This window comes from Falco naumanni, chromosome 3 (genome assembly GCF_017639655.2).
Source record: "Falco naumanni isolate bFalNau1 chromosome 3, bFalNau1.pat, whole genome shotgun sequence".
In the NCBI taxonomy this organism is placed as follows: domain Eukaryota; kingdom Metazoa; phylum Chordata; class Aves; order Falconiformes; family Falconidae; genus Falco; species Falco naumanni.
Genome location: NC_054056.1, coordinates 44,717,189 through 44,738,346, shown reverse-complemented (window position 1 = coordinate 44,738,346; position 21,158 = coordinate 44,717,189). Strand labels below are relative to the sequence as shown.

Sequence of the window (21,158 nt, the reverse complement as noted above, 5' to 3'; positions counted from 1 at the left end):
GATTAATTAATGCTTTCCATCACAAAAACATTTTCACCTGTTCACATCTGGTATGGACAACTTTGACCTTCTTGGGAAATTTTCTGAAATGTTTTAAGAACACTATTGCTCTGTTATAGAATAACTCTGGGAACATGCTTAGGAAATGTTAGTTTTGTTGTAGTTTTTTTCCCCCATGATGAAAACAAGCCAATAAATCTCCACAGGGAAACACAATGTATAGGAAATGCGGAATTTCTGTGCTTAGTACCTCTGAACAGTAGTTTCCACAGCTGCATGCAAACATTTTATAGAGGTTCTAGTTCACTTGAGTTTTGCAGAAAGGGCTTAAATTTTCAGCTGTTTGCATTTCACCTTTCGGGTTTCTTTTTCAGTAAGTGGAAAAGAAAGTGAAAAGAAAATTAATTAGGGTTCTGTAGAAAGTATGTCTTTTATAGGAACTCAGTCTTCCTTTTTTTTACCTCTCCCCCTCCGCCCCCACCCCCAAAGTTGGGAATTTTTTTTTTACATCAGAGTGTAAGATGATGACTGATACTGTGGTGGTAAGGAATGAGTCTACTTTTCGGGTTCCCACAAAGTTTTTACATGATGCTAAGGAGATAACTTACATCAGGCTTCTTTAGAATTGCAACAGGATTTTTTTCTGCTTTTGGCAAACAGCATTTGTAGTCAATATATAAATCAAACTTGGTTTGATATATGAAGGGGTGGAAAGTTCAGATGACTTTACACAAAGTCATTGGGGGGGATCCTTCAGGTGAGGGAAGATCTGCAGTTTTTAAAGCTTATAACTTTCCCTATGCAACATCAGTTTTACTTAGCTGAGTACAGCCTTCATTCTGGCCTTTCCCTAACCTGTGTGTATTAAAATCCTTTAGCTTTTTAATATCTTATAGTTGGCTTGTAAACAAACAAACAAAAAACCCCCAAACCAACTGACCAAACAAAACCTTGTGTATAGTTTTGTATATTTGTCTTGTTTTTTTAAATAGCTAACTTTTCTTAAGGTATGTGCAGAAATATGTCTGCTAGAAACTGTGGTTGTAGTTGACACTGTGGCACTTCTTTTTTACCCAATTGCATGCCTGATCTTAGATATTCCTGCTTGTACCGGTAGTTTACTGACTAGAGTCTGTAGTGGATTTATTCCCACTCAGAATGCCTAGAATTTTCTCAGATAACATTGAAGTTATTTTTTCTGTTAAGCTTTTATCAAAATCTGCTTTTGCACTTCACATTTCACCCCCCCTTCATTTCCATAATTGATTTAGTTTTCTTGATTCAGCATAAATTATGTAAGTGTTCTGAATTTAATAGTCTCTTGTCTGTGTCACTCTGGTATATAGCTTCTCTTTGCAATTCGTGGAAGAACTCCATGGCATTTAATGAACCTACTTGACATATGAGTTAAGTTTTTCTGAAGAGTTTGTAAGTTTATTTTAGGCTATGCTCGCCTAGTTGGAAAGATTCGTCTTTAGGTATTTCAGCAGGAGCAAAGGATTTTGAGCATAATTTTGGACAGTTCAGGCTTTTTTGAAGTTACAAGGATGTTTTCCTTAGGTTTCTAATACAGAAAATGAAGGGAGTTTCTTTTATCAGAATGAGACTTAAGAGCCGTGGTCTAAATTGCCTTTGGGAAAAAAATTTCTCCTAGGTATTGATGGCATAGGATACTGGCATCTTAAATTGTGAGCTTCAGCTTATGCATCTAATATTGGATTGTATTTATACCACCGTTACATTTTACAAATTGCTCAAAATAAGTGGTAAAGGAATGTGGATCTGTGGAAAAATGTACGTACATGATTATGGGGAAATGTAAGATGAGTGGGATAAAGGTCCTTGTGTCCACTATCAGAGAGGTGTTGAGGGTTGGTAGTTGAAATGATGCAAATGTGGAGATGAGGGGACAAAAGGTGATATGGAAAAGGAACAAGCGCTTACCAGGCTGTGAGCGAGAGAGCTGAGATGAAGATGTTTCTGGAAAAGGGGGCCTGGCATGGAGTCTGGGTGGTACAGGTCTGGGGAACTAAAGTGATACCAGAGGAGGAGTAGTTACAGTCTAGTGACTGTAATTGTGTGGGATGGTTTGGCAGTAGGCTCCCAGCCCCTCCACCATGGCAGAAGACAACAAGGGTAGCTTTGCGAGGCAGCCTGTGGAAACAGGATCAGAACATCTAGCAGTGTTGATTCCAGCATCAGTCTTGGGAGCTGGGTAAGGGAGCCCATGTTTGTCCTGGCTGGTACTGCTGCTCACTCTTCTCCCCGCTGTGACCACTCCAGATAGGTGGGAGTAGGTTGGGGAAAGCTCTCCTCAGTGCTCAATCCAGTTTGTCCCACCTATTCTGAGCTACCCAGTTGACCTGGATGGTGTATATCCCTTGCCCAAACTGTCACAGATTTTCTTTCTATTGGTATAGCCTCTGGGTAGTGGCTCCCTTTTTATAATTCCTGATGGTTCATCAGTCAAATTCACAAAGAGTAGCTGTTGATGGAAGGCTATTGGTGTAAGTTTAAAGGTTGTCATGAGTTGGAAAGATAATCACAGAACCTTAGTAAGCGTCGTCCATGCTATGTAGTCGTTTTTTCTAAACCTGAAAATCACAGAATAGCTAGTTGAGCATTATTGTTTCCAGGTGGGGTTTTGACATTACAATTTAGATTTCACAGCTTGGATCAGAACTTACTGATAAGTGTAAACGAGTTCTAGACTTAAAGAAAGAGTTCAGACTGTTTTCTAACTATATAAAAAGGGACCGTTCCTGTAAACAAAAAATGCCCAGGTGGTACTGTGGTTTTACTAATAAAGTTTTTTTTTTTGTGTAGCTCCATCTTATTTCTGTAAGAGTCCTGTATATCAGCTCAGAGGTCTTGACTTAAATGAAAATCAAATGAGTCCTTTGTTACCACAGTTACAGGCTTCCTAAAGATATGACTGCAAAGGAACTTTCAGCTTTGGCACTTGATGCAGTTTCTAAGTAAACTTCCAAACTCATCCTTTTTCCCTTTTTTTTTTTTGCCTCAAATGGCATTCCAGTTATGTAATGATTAGAATCCTTGGAGGGAAAAAAATATATTTCAGACCTAGGATTGGTATTGCAAGAGTCTTGTTATCTCAGCTACTTGCTATTTACATTCTTTTCTTGGGGCAATGACAAATTTAAACTAGGACCAGCCATTTTTGTCAAGTGCCAATTAAGGCCTCGTGTTCTGAATTTTGAGCTCTTTGGTAATGATGGATCTCTTAAGTTGTGACTTGGTTCTGAATATTCTCATCTGCATAAAAAATTCCTAAGAAGAAAAGTGAACAGCTTCAAGATATAAAACACAGATTCAGTTTTTGAAAAGAGGAACTGTTCATAAAAAAAATCAGTCTAGTTCTGTAAAGGCTGAGGTGTGTCTAAGAGACAAAACTTCTCTGTGGTTTTACCTGTCCATAAAATTTGTAATTTTGGGAAAATCTTGTTGGTTTGTGTTTATATGGAGCTACATGCTTTTGTGGGAAAACAGATTACCATAAATGCAGAAACCTCAGAGAAAATGGTTAACTTTTCTTGGAAAGTCATCACTGTGCCTGCACGCCAAGCTTGCCTGTCTTTGCATTTAGTGAGTTCCATAAAATATCTATGGATCTAATTAGCTGTTGCTGGATTTTTCTGCAGAAGTGGGGGCTACTTTATTTAGGTAAAATGTGTAATCAAGTAGTATGTATTTGCTAGAGAAATTTAAAAATTCAGCTGATGAATTTGTGGAATTTATACACCTGGAATCCAACTTGCTGATGTCCTCAAGTAGCATCTAACAGCAAGATCTGCAAATGTGAAAGATGTGGTTTTGGTTAATTTAGCTATTCAGTGTAACTGGTTTAGTCAAAGTTAAGAAACAACTCGGAGTGTAAACAAAACAGGAAATTATTTTTTCTTCTGAAAAGCAAATATGGTATTCACTCTTCAGAATGCTAAAAATCATGGTGACTATAACTATATTCTGATAGCTTTTGTTTAATCATTTTAGGTATGTTGAACATGCATCATTTAATCATTTTCTGTCCAAGTGAACCTATACACTAATTGCTATACACTTAATAAAAAGTTATGGTAGCCCACGTAATAAAACCAAGATGAATATCTAAAGTAAGCCCAAATAATTGACTGATTGTGTACCATGCTTTTATATTACTTATACCTCCAAAAGACAAAAATTCTAGTTTAAAAGGTTATGCAATGGCTAATCAGCAAGTTTTGATGTCGGTTCAATAGTACTTTCCTAGGAGGCAAAGATGCAAAGCAAACTGCTTGCTCATTTTAACCCCTGGTTAAAAGAGTGCCTAAGTCAGTCTGCTCAGGACCTGCTTGGACATACTCATTCTGTCAGTTTTCAGTGTATGTGTGGATGGCTGGCAACTTCTAGAATTGTATAGCTCAACTGGAAGTCAACGGCATTTTGGTAAAAAGAAAGCATCTCTATGGCAGGAGGATTTTCTCTGCTAAATGTTACTGTGCTAATGCAAATAGTGCAATCGCTTCAAATACTTGAAAACGAAAGTTTCTCAAGGAACACATTGTGCTTTTAACAGATAAATGCTAAATGCAAACTAGCAAAATGTTTCAGTTATTAGTAAGAATATATATTAAGTCTTAGTGTTTCAGCAAGGTTGGAAGTCTTGGGCTTTCTTTTAAATTTTATTTTTATTCTTTACACGGCGACTTGCTCTTGGCATAAGCTTTAATTACACTGTGCTGTCCTAGATGCAAATTAAAGATAACTTGAAGCTAGGCTTATTACTGAGGGCTTTGGTGCCTTTATTTTAAAATACCTCCTGTTCCTCCATTTAGATTTTAAATTACTATTTTTTTTAATTAAAATTTGTACTCGATTTGTAAAGTAGTAATATATTTCAAATTCAGTATTCAGGCATTTAAAACATTCCAGTTCAGGAGAAAATAAATGAGTATTTGTAAAGAAAATGTAACAGTTTTTTAAAAATTATTTTTTAATTATTTGTTTTTTCGCTTGTTTAAAAAAACCAAATAATACAAGAGTCTGGATTCCTTTTCTCTTTCCTGTCTCCCTCATCAGTTTGATCAGATATATGCTATTTAAGATTTCTTCGGTTTAAACATGCTAAATGTTAATGTTTCTGTTTCAAGTAGCAACATTAAACTCCAAAATGTAATGATGTTGACTAAAAATAACGTTAGTAAACCTAAGAGAAATTGTTTCTAAACTGTAAATGCCAATGTCATTCCGTCAAAATAAAAATGTTGAAATAAATATAAAGATATAATTTTACTTGAATCTTTACTAAAATCCCCATAAAGAAAAATCCAACTTTTCCTGAAAAGCTTGTGTGTGCAAGAACAATCTAGATTATAAATGTCTGTTGTTCTAGAACTTTAACAGCAAAGTCAATTAGGACATAATGCTAATAGATATAAACCCTTACTGTTTTTTCAAATGAATTGTGGTGTCCAAGAGTAGTGCATAACTACTTCTGTTAAACTCCCAAATATGAAGATTCGTTTTCACTTCCAAAACTTGGGGGGGGGGGGGGGGGGGGGGTTAGAACACTGTTATAAACAGTAATACTCACTCCTACAGTGTAAAATAAAGTATCAACAAACAAAAACAAGCATAAAATTAGTTACCAATATTTTATCTATTTTTAGTTCCAGAACCCATACAAAAACCACATGAAGGACCTGGAGAGATGGGGAAGCCTGTGGTCATTCCAAAAGAGGAGCAAGAAAAAATGAAAGAAATGTTTAAAATAAATCAATTTAATTTAATGGCAAGTGAAATGATTGCACTCAACAGATCTTTACCTGATGTCAGGTTAGAAGGGTAAGTGCTTTATGTTGTATTAAAAGTGTACTCTACTTAAATGAAGAATGTGCAAAGAATGATCCAAAACAAGAGTTCAGTTCTGTAAGATCTTACTTTTGAAGTGAAAAGTAGGAGGATTTCCTGTTTATTGTGGTACTTACTTGTAAAATAAGATTGAGCAGCAGAAACCGGTTTTATTCAGTATTATTTAACTTTGAATCTGATTATGAATATGAAGCCTGTTCAGGGGAATGGAAATTAATTTGGTTGAAGGAAACAAAGTTAACTTAAGACTTGGCATTTCAGGAAAAAAATTACTTATTTGAAAAATTCATGCACTGCTTGTAATGAGGCAAACTAAAGTTCTGAATTATATGAAATATAAAAGGTTTGATGATGAGAGAAGTACTTTAAAAATTTCTTACCTAATGAAATGTGCAAAGCCTCATTTAGTTTGTATTATAATATTTTCTAATATCCATCTGGTTTGGGTTTGATCTTGCCTCTGAAATATTGATCCTTTCAGAGCTATTTGAGTCATAAGTAATTTAAAAAGAAAATTGTAGCCTTGTTTTAAATAAAACTAAGATTGCTTTAGTCTCCTGGGGCTACTGTGGCAGGGTAGCTGATGACTCCCCCCACCCTCAATCCCTCTCATTTATGAAAGGGACTCTCAAGTTAAATGAAGCTCATGAAACAAGATTTTCCCAATCAATTATCAGCATTCTCTTGCAAGAATCAGATGCTATACAAACCCCATTTCTTTAGAAGCTTTGCTGTTGCTTCTGTATATACAAGGCCAAGCTGCTGGATTAATTTCTTTTCATTTCCTACCTCAGAAGATAATACTAGAAGAATGAGATGAAGCTCTGACCACTTTTCATTTTTAGTGAGTGATAAAGAGCTGGTTTGTAGGTACTTTCATCTATTTTAATGAATGTGATTCTATGTAGTGTGAAAGTTCCTGGTAGTGCAGGTGTTCTTAATAATTGAACCGTATATTTTTCAAAATATTGATTTCATAATCTGAATTAGTGTAACTTTTCAATTGATTTTCAGACATATGAGTCAGATTTTATGGTCACTACTTGCCTGTTTCTCTGTATGATGGAAGAATGCAAATCATGAGCTTGCAGGGTTTTCTTTTGAAACTGACATGTTATGGGGGGTTATTCCTTTTCTCTCATGTTACTGCTCTGATTGTGGTTGTAACTTGGCAATGATATCCCTTGGCATTCATGCAGATTCATGTGTAGTGTCTGCCCCCTCTATCACACTCTACAGAATAAGAAATTGCCTCACTGTAAAGGGGTTACTTCCACTGGTTAAGGACTTGTAGTTAGTATTCTCAACTTGCTTTACTCGTGAGAAAAATCCTAAGTTTCACTGGAGACTTGCCAAACCTGGGATGCTAATTTGGGGTGATTTCTTTATGGTTTTTTCTGGAAGAGATGAATGGAAGGAATTAACAAAACTATGGGGAAATTATAGTTACAACAGTTGGCTATGTGGAAGGTAAACATGAGTAATTTTTCATTATGACCCTGGAAGTATGGAATAAATTAACATCATCTGTTTATCAGCATTCATATTGTAAAACTTGCACGTATGTATTCTACCATTTTTATAGTGCAAGTGCAAAGATACAAAAATAAATTTGTGGGTCTAAAAAGTTGACTTAATCATAACCTTTGCGAAGTCTAGACTTCTAATAAACCAAAAATGGAAAGAGAAATTGTTATACACTATTAAAAAATGTATTACTTAAGTACCACTCAAGCTTTTGCAGACAAATGGAATCACAATTTTAAATCAAGTTGAGCTACAGGAAGTTTTTGTCTTGAACAGTTGGCTATGCTCTGCACTTACTGTATTTCACAGTAAGATATGCATTATAGATTTAGTAATGTTGCATTTGTTTCTCTTTTTCCATTTGTATGGAAAGAAATACTGTCACTATATTATGCGTGTGAAAGTGGAATCAGAATAAAATTTTAGGTAAGGTTTCAGGGTAGGGTTGGATTTTCTGTTTTTGTGAATTGGTGCCAATGGTTTTTTTATTTGCTGTGTACATTTTTAGTAGATTTTGAGAGAGAAATGGTCCCCAAAAAGCTCCTCCTTTGGTCATCTTTTCAGTATGTACTCTATAAGGTCACACCAATTAAGAAGTTAGGGAATGTGTTAACACTTCTTCAGCGGATTTGAGAACAATGCTGTATTTACAATGCAAGGGTATCTTAATCTGTATGTGTGGATTAATATTACTTTTCAAGAACACTATAGCCATTTTCAGAATTGTGAAAACTATAAATATGCTCTGGCGTTGTATGTTTGTCTTACAAAAGTATTTGTTTGATTAGTCAAAATACTCACATGGTCAGGAACACTTCGTTGTGTTGGAGTTGCTTCTGTTATAACTTGTTCTATCTATATCCCTGCTAATATAGAAGTAGTTTGGGGAGAAGGAGAATGGCTAATTTCTAATCATTCCTTACCACATTTATATACTTACAGCACAGCTGCAGTAGCGCTTTCAATCAAGGTTTTGAAAAAGCAGGGTATGTTCACAGGCATACTTAGCTGTTCAACCATGTAATTATTTTCTTCGCAGGTTTTGTGGGTTGCTTCCTTTAATGTAGTGTGGGGAGAATATGTGACTATTTCAAGTCCTATAATTCTCCAGCATGTCAGTTTTTCTATAAAGCAGAAGTCTGTAAAAGTTTTGCCTAACGGTTCATCATTGAAAAGCTGGTGGAATCAGGTGTGCCAGGACCAATTTGCTACATGTATTTAATGGGGGTGGCATAACCTCTCGGCTGGAGAGCAGCTTTTGAAGTCTGCATTATACTTCACATTAATTTCTAGTTCTGCCAAATCCCCCTGTCATCCGTGCAAAGGCAAGCACATTTGTGTGTCCGCTCAGTCCTCGAGTGCTCATAGGTTAATGTCTATAGGCGACCCACTCCGGGCATCGTATTTATGTTTTGGCCAAGAAATGTTGTTTCCTTACTGGAAGAACAAATATGTGAGCTGTTTTAATAACTTCTAGGCATTTCTCCAGCTCAAGGAACTCCTCAGTATGAGACATCTACAGAAGTTGAAAACTGTGTTCTGTTGAGCTGTAACCCAGTTGTATTAACAGATTTATATTTATTTTTACTATTTGGCACAAAATTACTGAGGCACACAGATACCTTTAAAAACATTGACATATGCCAGAATTGCTAGTCATTTTATGTCTGTAATTGGGAGCTTTATTCTACCTACTCTTATCGTTATCCCAACTGAATGATTTGCTTAAGAGAAAAAGCTCAATCAGAAGTAACTTTTTTAGTCTGGATACTTCCCGGAATCTGGACTGGGGTATGTTAGTGTAACTAACTAATGTAACTGAGAGGGCCACAGCCTCTGGGGGGATTGTTGCAGGGCAGCAAGCAGCTGGGGATAGCAAGTTGTTAATAGAATAATTTCTGTAAGCATGTCTTATTCTGATCTGTGAATCAGTCATCAAGGTGGGAGTTGATTCACAGTTGCCAGGAAAATATGTAGCTGTGGGCTTGACATGACAGCAAAGTGAAAGATGAGTGATTAGGAACACTGGAATCTTGCCTTGAATTTACTGGGGGTGAGGCAGGCAATGAATAAAATAGGTATCAGTGACTAGAAGAGGTGTTCAGCTGTGTGTATGTGTCTTAGACTGGTATTCAGGCTGGAAATGCTGTGGTTAAATGCATGACATTTGTATGTGTCATATGACTTGGTTTTACTCTCAATGCTGTTTGAGGTTAGTTGGAAGCTGCTTTGCAAAATTAAGAATGAGTACTGTGTTCTAAAGCTGAGCTTTTCAGGCTGTATTCATTATTTAATAATTTGTGGAATATGTAAAACATTTAAGGAGACATTTGTGTCCCGGGTGTGAGAGTTTAAGCCCAATTCTGACTTTTTTTAAACTAGAAAAGAGCATCTCAAAACGCTGCTCTTTTCCAGGTACAAGTGGTCAAGGCTGGAAACAATGGAGGCGTAGCTGGGACAGAATGCTGTCATTCATCTAAGCTCTGGTCTACACTGGAGTTTATGATGCTGAGCTAGGAGGGGGTCCTATTTTGCAGGGTGAGATTTCTAGGCAATATGATAGGCTTTCCCAAGCAGACCTGCAGCAAGGAGGAGTGTGGATTGCTTTGGAATACCTTAACAATCTTTTCCCCAAGGCTGCAGGTTCTGTAGAAATTCACATAAAAGAGCTTCCTAGTCTTTTTTTCCCCCCTTACTTGGTATAATTTTGCCAGAGTTAAGGGTGTCAAAAATTTTATTATACCTCAGTCGGTTCTGCATAACATTTGGGATCTTTTAACTGTCCTTTTCTCAAACTGTTTGTATCCGGGAAGTAGGTAGCTGGGTTTCAAATGGTATAAATAGTGTTAGGGCATAATCAGAGCTTATAGCCAGGTGGCCCTCCATATTTGAGTGAACTGACTCTTAAGTTCATACAAACTGTGACGTCAGCCACTTAATAGAAAAATAAGATGCAGATCTCTAACTAAGACCTTAATGTTTAACTAGGACATTATTAAGACTTTTTTGCTGAATCAAACTATGCTGCTCAGTTCCTGCTGCCAAGCTTACTTGCACAATTGGGAGGAAGCAGGCAATTTTTTTTTTCTGAGGTTAAGCCTTTTTTCTAAGTCTAAACTAAATGAATGTTGTGGAGTTTAGAGCAGTTATGCTGGGCTCCTTTCTGAGTAAGTCCAACATATGACTAATTCTGTCGTCTCTTTGCTTAGAAAGAACCATATTTAGGTTTAGATTTAGGCACTGTTAATTATATGATACAATATAATGCTTTTCAGTCATGGGACTGTGATCTGGTTTTCATACATGTACTTTAAAAATATGTTGTTTTTAAACCTGAATTGTATGTGTGAGATACACTGGAATTTGGATTTTTAACTTCTCAGAACAAACTGATTTGCTGTATATCTTAGGATACTACAGTTAAATTGTAATAGAACACATTCATAAAATTTACACAATCCCTGTGTGAGGAAAATAGTTTGAGTAAATGTACTCATAGTAAAACTAGTAAGGCTACATATGCTCTTACAACTCAGATGTGTGACATTTTATGGGGTTTTTAAATGGCAGCACTTAAAGTATTTATTCTGTGAGGGTTCTGATAGTGTGTTCTTTTTGCTTTTAATTATTTTAATTCAGGAGAATAGCTAAGGGGGCGGTTTTATACTACATATAATCTGGTGAACTGCAGCCAAACGGAGTGTTCTCACTGCTTCTGTTCATACTGATCTGATGATTGTGTGGCCTTGGCATTCACTGGATGGATGGAGGATTGCACACCAAAGAGAGAAAAAAGTATGTTTTGTTGAATCAGCAAACTGAGGCAACACACAGCAGCTCTGTGATTACCAGATCTGGTGTAAAGAAGGGGATGGGACAAAACTGTAATGGTCTAAAGTGGGATTGTTGTTTTTGGCAGAAGTTTGCAGTTGCACCAGATTAGGTGAAACATGGGGGGAAAAAACCCTGTGTGTATTAAGACACACTTTTTTCTTTTTTTTAAATCCCCATAAGATCATGGGGATTTAAATAGCTCCATAAATTGTGATATGCTTTGTGAACTTTTGGTATTCATTTAGCTCAGGTCATAGTGACATAAAAGATAATAAAAAAGAGCAAGTTGTCAACATAGGTGGTGAAAGACTTCAGAAGTTTATTCAGTGTTTTGGTACAGGCTAGAAATCTAGACTGTTAATTAACCTGGCACCTGTAAAGGAAATCTGCTAATCTGATGACTAGCAATGTAACTTTCAGCAATGTCATGCTCAAAGTCTGAAGCATGTGAGGCATTAAAGACTTTACGGTTCTTTCAAGCAGGAATATTTTTTCATCTGGCTTTTGTGGTGCATATAGCTTGTTGCTGACCCACTGTAGAGTCAACATTTGGAAATGTTCTTGTTCGTGTTGACTTAATGAGTTAGCTGGAAGAAATTACCTATAAATCTTTTTCCTAGAGAAAGTTTAGAGGGGAAAAAAGTCACTTAAAAATCAGCTTGCTTCCTGTAAACTGGTTTGGGGTGGGGTTTTTTTGGTTATATTTCAACATACATATATATACACATACATAATATCCATATGTGTGTCTGTATATACATGCAAACACTTGGCAATCTCATTCTTAGTTATAAGAGTGTTTTCCATTTTGGATGAGCAGCCATATCCTGAACTTTTTTGAAATTGATAGGTCAAGTGTGGAAAATAATTTGTCTAGAGGACTTAAGGTTCAATTTCAGTCTTTGAGGACAGAATTGGCTTTGCTTCTGTCAAGAGGTTCTTTCCTGTGATCACTTTCAGGATAAGGAAAACAGCCAACTGCAGCTGCTTATTTTTGTGAAATTCTGCTTGAATTCTGTAACCACGATGGTTTTAAGGACCATTTTGGATTTTGTTTCCAGGGTCTAAAGAAGATTTCTACTTGACTCATGAGATAATGCGACCTTTCTTATATCCAAATCTTTGAGATCAGAAGAAAGGAAAATTTCATACTCTTGATGTCAGGTAAATTATGTAACACTATTGAAGGGAGACACTAAGCAGGCTGGATGGAAATGTTTAAGTAAGAATAAAGGATTTGCCTGCATTCAAGTCACCTGCTTAGAAAGATTAATTGGAGTTGTGATTTAAATTATAGAAATGAAGACCTTTCTAAACCAACTTGTTCCGATTTGATTAGACGAAGCAGCTTCAGGGTTAGCATGAAGTTTTATTGCAACCTTACCTGTAGCGCTTTCTCTTTGTGCGGCCACAAGTTAAAACTGTGGTTGTATGCAGAGTCTGTGTAGTGAGAAGTGGTTTGGCATATTATGACAGTCAGTGATTCCATCTTTCTCAGAATACTTCTGAGAATTATTGCTTTTAGCCATGTTGCTTCTGTGTGAAAATTAGATCATTATCCAGCTGGATTGTCTTCGATTTGAGAGCTTGAGGTATTGTTGAAATTTATGTCACAAGCAGATTTATTAACACCCTTGTTCATAACGATATCAGGATGATGCTGCTCATATCCAGGAAAGACTAAGTCAGTGTTTACCAGAAACACACTACTTGACTTAAGTGCTGGTGGTTCTTGCTGTAGTGTTTTGACACTTTCTGTGCTACCCCTGCCACAGGGCGTTACCTTCTGGTGGAAATGTAGGTCAGTCTCAGCAGCTTCAGGGTGACTCTCGGTCTTGTTTCAAAGCCGTTTTCATTCATTACTTCAGTAGAGAGGAGATTCTGTGTTGGGCATAGCTGTGCCTCAGCTTTGTTACATTAACTTCATTGCAGGCTATAACTTATGGAAAATGGACAGGTAAACAATGGAGTACTGACATTTTATGGCGCTGCAGCAATATTCATCAGATATCAGTAATTAAAGCGTGGCGTTTCATGAGAGGAGCTCAGACTTCCTGATTTTTCTCTCTATTGATTTGGCATTAACTTTGGTAACCTCAATAGAAAATAAATGTGTGTTTTCAAGTCTAAGAATACTGATGCTTACAACCCAGATACTCCAGTATATTTTAATACTAAAGAGTATGCTGTTTGTACTGCATTGGTAATATTAAACACATCTATTACGGGGGTTGTGCTGTGTTTCGTTTCCTCAGAACTTCAGCTCTAACCTGATTTTTAGCAAGACACAGATTATTCCTTTGTCACATTTAAGTTCTGGGATACAGTTTATTTATAACTTCAGCTTTTATTTATAACTTTTGTTCGTAGTGTGCAAGATAAGACATTGTACTAATTTTGTAAGATGACGAAATATATCTCCCTCCCTGCCCCAATCTGTTGCCAGCACAGCTTTCAAAAATACATTGGCACTGCATTATCCTACTGCACATACGAACTCCGGTCTGAGCTCCTCTGGGATTTCCCAACTGAGCTGCCTAGTGCACAGGAGACACTTTTGCTCGTGTTCCATCTCTGTCCTTTATCAGAGTGCTCTGGGCTGTGTGCGCTGGGCTAGAAAACAAGGATTGCATACGTGTTTTACTGCTGTTGATGTTTTTGAGCCACTGGAAATTATTGGTCATGCCTTGTTTCTGTGAAAAAGTGGTGGAATCTGGGAATAAACTTGCTATCAGGTATAGCAAGTCAGGGTTCAGGTAGTGTCTGAGTCTATTAAATTTTGTGATTAGGTAAGCATAAGTGGCCTCATTTTGAAAATTCCTTATTTTAAAAAAATACTCTGATGTTACTTGTCCTCTCATTGCTCTTTCATAGACAATAACCTGTTGGTGGCATCAGAAAGAACAGAGATGTGCACTACAGTATTTAGAAATTTAGCATTTATTTCTAATACAGAATATAATGATGACATCATCTTTCTAGAAATCATCTAAATATTTTTTTCACGTTCCATTGTTCACCTCAGTGAATGAGGTTTTCCTCATTGTGTCTCACTGCATAGCATTATGAAAGTGTATACTTGATTTCCTACAAGACCTCTGCCCTGTTTATAGCTGGTTTTGGGGGTGTATGGTTCTTTAGCCTGTGAAACAAAAGTGTTTAAGAGCTATAAGGACATTAAATCCCATTTTATTATATTAATTTCAGAAATGATTTAGCATGACTTGGAAGAGTGTGCAAACAGATCACTGCTAACATTTAAATATTTGTCTTTCAAGATATGACAATATTGCACATGTAACACTCAATTTTGGGTTTTAGGGATAATTTCTAAGTAAATTGATCCACAAATACAATTTCATAACATTGATAAAATGCCAAGTGCTGTTCCGTAGTATGACGGCTGCACAGTTGCATTTTTTTAAGATAATATTTGAAGTGTTTGTAAAAGTGCCAACAGTAAGCTGAAAGAGGAGGCATTGGCATAGCGAAGGGTGGTGTCCCAAGTTCCCAGCGTCTGTGCATCTTGGGTGCTGGTGGCTAGAGCAGGTAAGCCTTATTGATCTCTGAGTAGGGCACTGAGCAGAGCTGATAGGTATCAGAAGTATTTCACCTTCTGAGGAATTCAAATGAAGGATCTTGTAAGATTGCCTGGTAGATTTCTTCTGTCCCTGCGGTGGTGAAGTATGTTTTTCTCATTCCCTCACTGGCATGAGAGAAGAGAGGTTTCCAGTTCGGCCAGATGTGGAGGAGGGTTGAAAGTACATGGTTGTGGTGTTGCAGAAAACACAGTATGAGGAGTTGTCTTTTTGTGCACGACTGTGCTGAAGCAGCAGTTAAACTATGAGATTTAATGGTTTAATTTTATTTGGAAAGAATTGCCTTACTTGATGTCTCTTCTTGTTATTTCTGTAATTTCTTCTGTGAGCTATTTGTACCCTGGGGTGAAAGAGAAAGTAAGAAAGCAGTTTCTTCAGAGGCTTTTCAGGTGCATTTGGAGTAGCATCAGGTAGTTTTCAAATAGCTATACATAGTCCACTGAATAAAATTCTGAGATTGTTTTTTCCCCTGAATGTCTCCCCATCTACAACATGCAGAGCTTCTATATGATTCAATTAACACCTGCACAAAAAGTCGTGGTAACAGAGAAGCATAACACAACTCAGAGCTGCTTTTGACCTCCCATTTTAAGAACTTCTGTAATGGATTTAAAATTTGAAATCAGGCTACAGGGTATTAAGGACAACAACTTGTACTTATTTTGCTGTCACTGTTCTTCTTTAGGAATGTTATACACATATATGCTAAAATCTGTCCTTCCTTTGCCTTTAGTCCATTGATCTGAAATTCAAATTATGATGGATTTGGACCTGTTACATTGCCTTGTGCTTTTGGGGAGGTGTGGACCTAGGAGTAACCATGTAGCTATAAGGAACTAGGCCAAAGTATTCTGAATATATGATGCTAAACTGCAAAAAAGTGACATTCTGTGAAGAATGTTATTAACATCTTAACAGAGGTTGGAGGAGAGTTATGTCTTTATAGTCTGTTCCTTTGCACAACAACTTTTTAAAGTATCGTTTGTAAACTCAATTTTTTTCTCAAATCTGATTTTGATGGGGTATTAAAGATCTTGGATAACTTTAATTTTATTTCCTAATTAATTTTCCACTTCATTTCCTAATTACATGGAAGCAAGAAATCAAACATTAGGGAAGAATACAAGGCTAATGCAGCTGAAGGTGGGGATTTAAGTGCATGAGACGGAGACTTGCTATGAAATAAATCATTACTGATTTGAGCATTGGAATGTGTACATTAAGAAATGTAGACTAACTAGGCTTTTTGTTTTGATCATATTTTAACAATCTGGCCTATTCTTTTTCTGTGTCTTTAGGTAATAGGGCAGTAAGTCTCTGCTTGCATTTAAAATGTCTGACATTTTTGGGGAGTTTCCACAATCTAAATAATGTATGGAATCACATTAGCCGAGAGTTTGCATGGTGAATGCCATAGATTAAGGAAAGGATGATGCATTCCATATGAAGTAGACATGCTCAGCTGCCGTTTGGAGTCTTCATTAAATTACTGGAGATGGTATGCCTTCCTAATATTATGCACTCAATTTTAAAACTGTTTGAGGCATGATCCAAGAAAAGGAACATAATGCATTAGTAGTTCATTAAAATTCAAATTGTCCTTAATTCATACCCTATGTGTCATACCCCTCATGGTTATATTCCGCTACTAATGTTGCGTAACTGTTGGTTGAAACTAATGCTTTGTTTTAAATTCTATAGTAATCCCTGTCTGGTGTAATTTGTTTTCAAATGAAAGACAAAAAGGATTCTTAATTTAAATGTTTGTTAGTAAGGATAAAACAGGTTTACGTAGAAGGCTAATGCTCTGATCACAGTTATCAGCTGTTCCATTTTGCTTGGTTTATGTTCTGCAGCCATACATTCCTGAGGGTGGGAAGGAGTGTATGTAAGTGTTGTCAAAATGAAAAACAAGAGGGTTTATTCATATGCGTTCACAAAAAATTGTACAAATATGGCTAAAAGGTATATACAGAAAGGCAAGTGAAAGGAGTATGATAAATCAGGTATCATGCTATTAATTCTTTCCTTTATCCTGCCTGCATCAATGAGTCTTTTTAGAATAACTTCACACCAAACACTTTATTAAGAATAGCATTAAAATATTCCAAGCCAGAAACACCCTTGTGTTACGCATGGCAACCTTTTACATATTGGTAAACAAACCAGTCCAGGGTCACTTTTAAGTTTTTACCCCAGAAGGGGTTGATCTCTGTGGGTGAGAATGGGCAAGTCTTGTTATGGAAAGGAGAATGTTCACCTTCTGCAGGACAGGGCAGTGAGAATGCCTTGCAGGGGGAAGGTGTGTCCCAAAAAATACCTGGTTTTCTCATATTGCTAATAAGTTCCCCTTCAAAGACAGATCTCAAATGTTTTGTTATATTTATGCTTCAGACTGTAATCGTTCATAAACATGGTAGTCTCTGATCACTTGGCTGGCTTTTATTATACCAATTCATTGATTTGAGCTCAGTATAATAAAATCTTCTGTAAAACTGTTAAACAATGCGAGGCTGGACGTGCAAGATTTCATATCGCGATGGTAGATCCTGTGGCCACTGCAGCAGAATACTCCTGATGAATGACACATTGTTATTGCTTTTTACAGAGAACTGGTAACAGGTTTCTCACAACTTTTTTACATTTATTCTGCCAAAAAGTAGAGGAACAATTGGTGGATTTGTATTAGTACTGTAGCTGAAGGTCTACAATCAGACACTTATTTTCTGGTGTAAGGAACAACGCAGCAGAAGGAATAAAACATTTAGAATTCGATTTTAAAGTAGCAAAATAGGCTGAAAAAGTGACAAATGGTGGAAAAATTATTTGGCTTGTCATTGAATTTCTCATCTGAAATTCATAGCATTTTTCTGAAAAGGTATTAAAGTGATACCACAGAAATAACATTATCAGTCGGCATGCTTTGCAAGGTTTTTTTTTTACACATTAATTCAATTGGAAAATATAAGGATGTATGGCTGCTTTTCCTAAAGATTTTATGCTGTTCACTTCAGTGTGGTGAATAATTAAATTTGGCCATAATTTTATAATAAGTAAGTATAATATTGAAGACAGTGCCTGATCCTACTGCTTCAGTTCTTAGAAATGAAACATGATTCCACAGAAGCTCTTCCAGGTATTTCTTCAATTGTACCTGGACTTACTTATCTTTTCTGGGATCTCTGGGCACACTGGGCTTTTGTCACCACATCAGAGCTGAAATGCCTATGTATTATGAGAGCTGCTCTCACTTAGAAGAGCTCTGGATAACCAAGTTACCCAGCAAGTAAAATACTCATTTTGGGACCCCAGTTTTGGCTGTTCCTGGTTTTTGCAAAACCCCTGGTTTGGGCTGTTTGACGTTCCTGGTGTCACTGGGTGGGGTGGGAGTAGATGCTGACACCATGATCCTGTATTGGCAGGCTGTTTCTTCAGTATTATTTTTGTATGTTCAGGGCAAAGAATATTCACTAGGTATTTCTTAAGCTCTCAGACAGCACTGCTGTTCAGGGGATAGTCATGAATACTTGTTAATGCATTTTAACAGTGTTTAGATCAGGTTACATTACAGTGAATCAACTCAATAATTTGGGATCTAATAAAAGCTTTTTTGTTGGAACGAAGCTCCACTGAGTATATTTCTTCTTCTGCTTCAGTGTTTTCCTTGTGTTTGAGATCTGCATGTATCTCTCTAGCTTTGATTCTTACAGGATTTAGCACCATCAAATCTTATGTAAGTTTCTGTGTGTAATTTTGAATATGAAGGAGGAACAGATCTGTGGGGGGAACACTTAAATTTGCATGGTTATTTTTTTGAGCAGAATTGTATTATCAGAATTGTTAAGAGTACTTTATGTACAGTGTGTTGATTTTTCTAGGAGATACTGAAAATATCACTTCTGTTAAAATAGTGTTGCAGAGTGTAAAATATTGGCAGCATGTGGAGTTACTTGGAGTGCGTGTCATATTTTGCACAAATACCCTACATATGCTGTTAGAAGAGCTAAAGCTATGGTCTTCCACGTGAACTTGGGAGCGTGAACGTAATTCTCTTTTAATTTGATGAACCTTTATAGTACTTCCAACATGTATACAATGAGGAGAAAAAAAAAAAAACAAACCCCCTAACCTCTTCATGTAATATAAACACGTTAAATTATGAAATGTACTTAACTCACTGGTTTTATAGGTAGCATGCATGTAGTCTTGGCTTTTTCCAATCATCAGCTGTGTCTAGAATTCTTTACCTCTTTTAATTATTATTTGGGGGTTTTTTTATTGTGTTTTTACTGCATTTACTTCCTAGTTTGTTTGCCATTTCTTATCTTATGTGTCTCTCTCCATTCCCCCTCTGTCCCCATTACAGCACTAGGGTTTCTCCCTTGTCCTCTGATGGAATGCAAGCCTAAATCAGGGGCTTGGATTAGTGTGTCTGGACATGCTACTCTTCAAAAAACATGGGTAGTGGAAACAAATAATCTGCTATCATCTCTGTGTGTTAGCAGTATGGATGTCTCTCTCATTTCTAGAATTGGTTATTGAATTGATGTTCCCCCTTTTTAGTGGTAGGAATACATAGAAGTATACATAAAAGTCGGGATGTTTTTTAGGTCAAGATATAAATCTGTGCACCATTTGCTCCTTTGTCATATTTCACATACAATTGCTATGTCATGAATGTTAGTCTTGATACCCAAAAATAAAGCTAAACATTGCAGTTCTAACTGAAGGCTTGGCCTTTACAAATATATGCCTTATTTTTGTTTATAGGTGTAAAACAAAGGTGTACGTAGACAACCTTCCCACTACAAGCGTTGTCATTGTTTTTCACAATGAGGCTTGGAGCACACTCCTACGAACTGTTCATAGTGTGATAAACCGGTCACCACGACACATGCTGGAAGAAATTGTCCTTGTCGATGATGCCAGTGAAAGAGGTAATGATAACGTTGATGCTTTAGCTTGCTGCTCTTTTTACTTCAAAGCCTGAGACTGACTTCTACGGGCTTAGCTCTCCTCAGCAAGAGACAGTAACACAGTAGCTGGGGCAGGGGAAGGCAGAGTGAGCGATGCCCATTTTGAAATACAGGTGGATCATTCTCTGCTGAAAACTAGTGTAAGTTTATCTGGTTATGTTTCTGTTGACTGCGTAGAGCTTGTGTTTGCTAGTGGGTTTATCCTATTACAGCTTTCATGTTTTGTGTTTAAACGCATTCCTAAAGCTTGAGGGCATTTAATACCTGGATCACCTGGTGAATAATAGTAAATAGGCCTGCTTGTCACACATGTCCAAATTCACCGTCACTACCACCGTTAAGCTTGGTGTTCAGAGGGATTAATTTTGATTATTCAGTTCAAGGGAAGTTGAAACTCCTATGCTGTAAGAGATTCTGCTTTTTACTGGTGCTCCAGATGAAAACGCCGCGGTACAGAATGAAATGTTCCATGTGTAATGAAATTAATAGACAAAACTTGAAGCTGATTTATTTAGATTTTACTCTTTTAGTATTTTTTTTGTGAATTACAATACAGTGGAAATTATTTTCTAGACAATAATTTATATTTAATTTTGGTTAATAGTTGGTATTTGGCTTGTTCTTGCTTAATCTTCGGTGCTAGGGATTATAAAGTATAACTTGAGGGATATTCTTTTTCCTTGCGTTTGTAAATGGACATGAGAGGGTATTATGTTGATTTTTAATCTAAAACGTTTCTATATTTTTGTATTGAATCACCTATTTTTCTATCTTTCTACGTTGAAAGTTTTTTACTAGGACTAATAGCTAGTAAGTCACTAGAAAAAGTCTTAGCAGCCACCAGTTGTAGGCTGTTACTTGTCGCAGCAGGAATTCCCATGCTTAAGTCAGGGAAGGTGTTTATGCCCAGCATGCTGACGTGTCTGCCTGATACTTTTGATTCCAGTGATGCAAAATCCATATTCTACTGCTTATGGTAGTTCCAACTTCAGAGTAAAGTGGCTGACTGTTGTTCGAACAAGAGATGTTGTTTAGACATATATGTACGAAGAGAGAAGTTAGATTCCTGATCATATGGTCTAAGTAGCAGAATGGCGTATGGATTTCAGTGGTTAACAGGAGGTTTTATGATAGTTAGTAACCATTAACAGGAGTTTTTGTAGCTGAAGAACTTTAAGAGGGCATTTTTGCACTTCATATCTAATTTGGTAGAAAGTATAATGAACTTCTTCAGGTTGCGTGTACGTATGATGCCTTAGCATATCCAAACTATGTAGGTCTAAAGTACAGCTAGCTGGTGGTGGAGCACCTGAGTAGACTAAAAGAAAGGTAGTATCAGCTAAACTGAGAC

General features: G+C 36.7%; 1 protein-coding gene across 2 annotated transcripts in view; it reads left to right on the top strand.

Moving 5' to 3' along the window:
* The window catches only part of GALNT1 (polypeptide N-acetylgalactosaminyltransferase 1), an 82,021-nt gene that overhangs the window by 38,147 nt on the left and 22,716 nt on the right, over positions 1 to 21,158 (top strand). For both annotated transcript variants that reach the window (XM_040586697.1, XM_040586698.1), the window contains exons 4-5: positions 5,670 to 5,844; positions 19,602 to 19,768. In XM_040586697.1, coding sequence (XP_040442631.1) covers positions 5,670 to 5,844; positions 19,602 to 19,768 — 342 coding nt within the window. The remainder of the gene's footprint in view (positions 1 to 5,669; positions 5,845 to 19,601; positions 19,769 to 21,158) is intronic.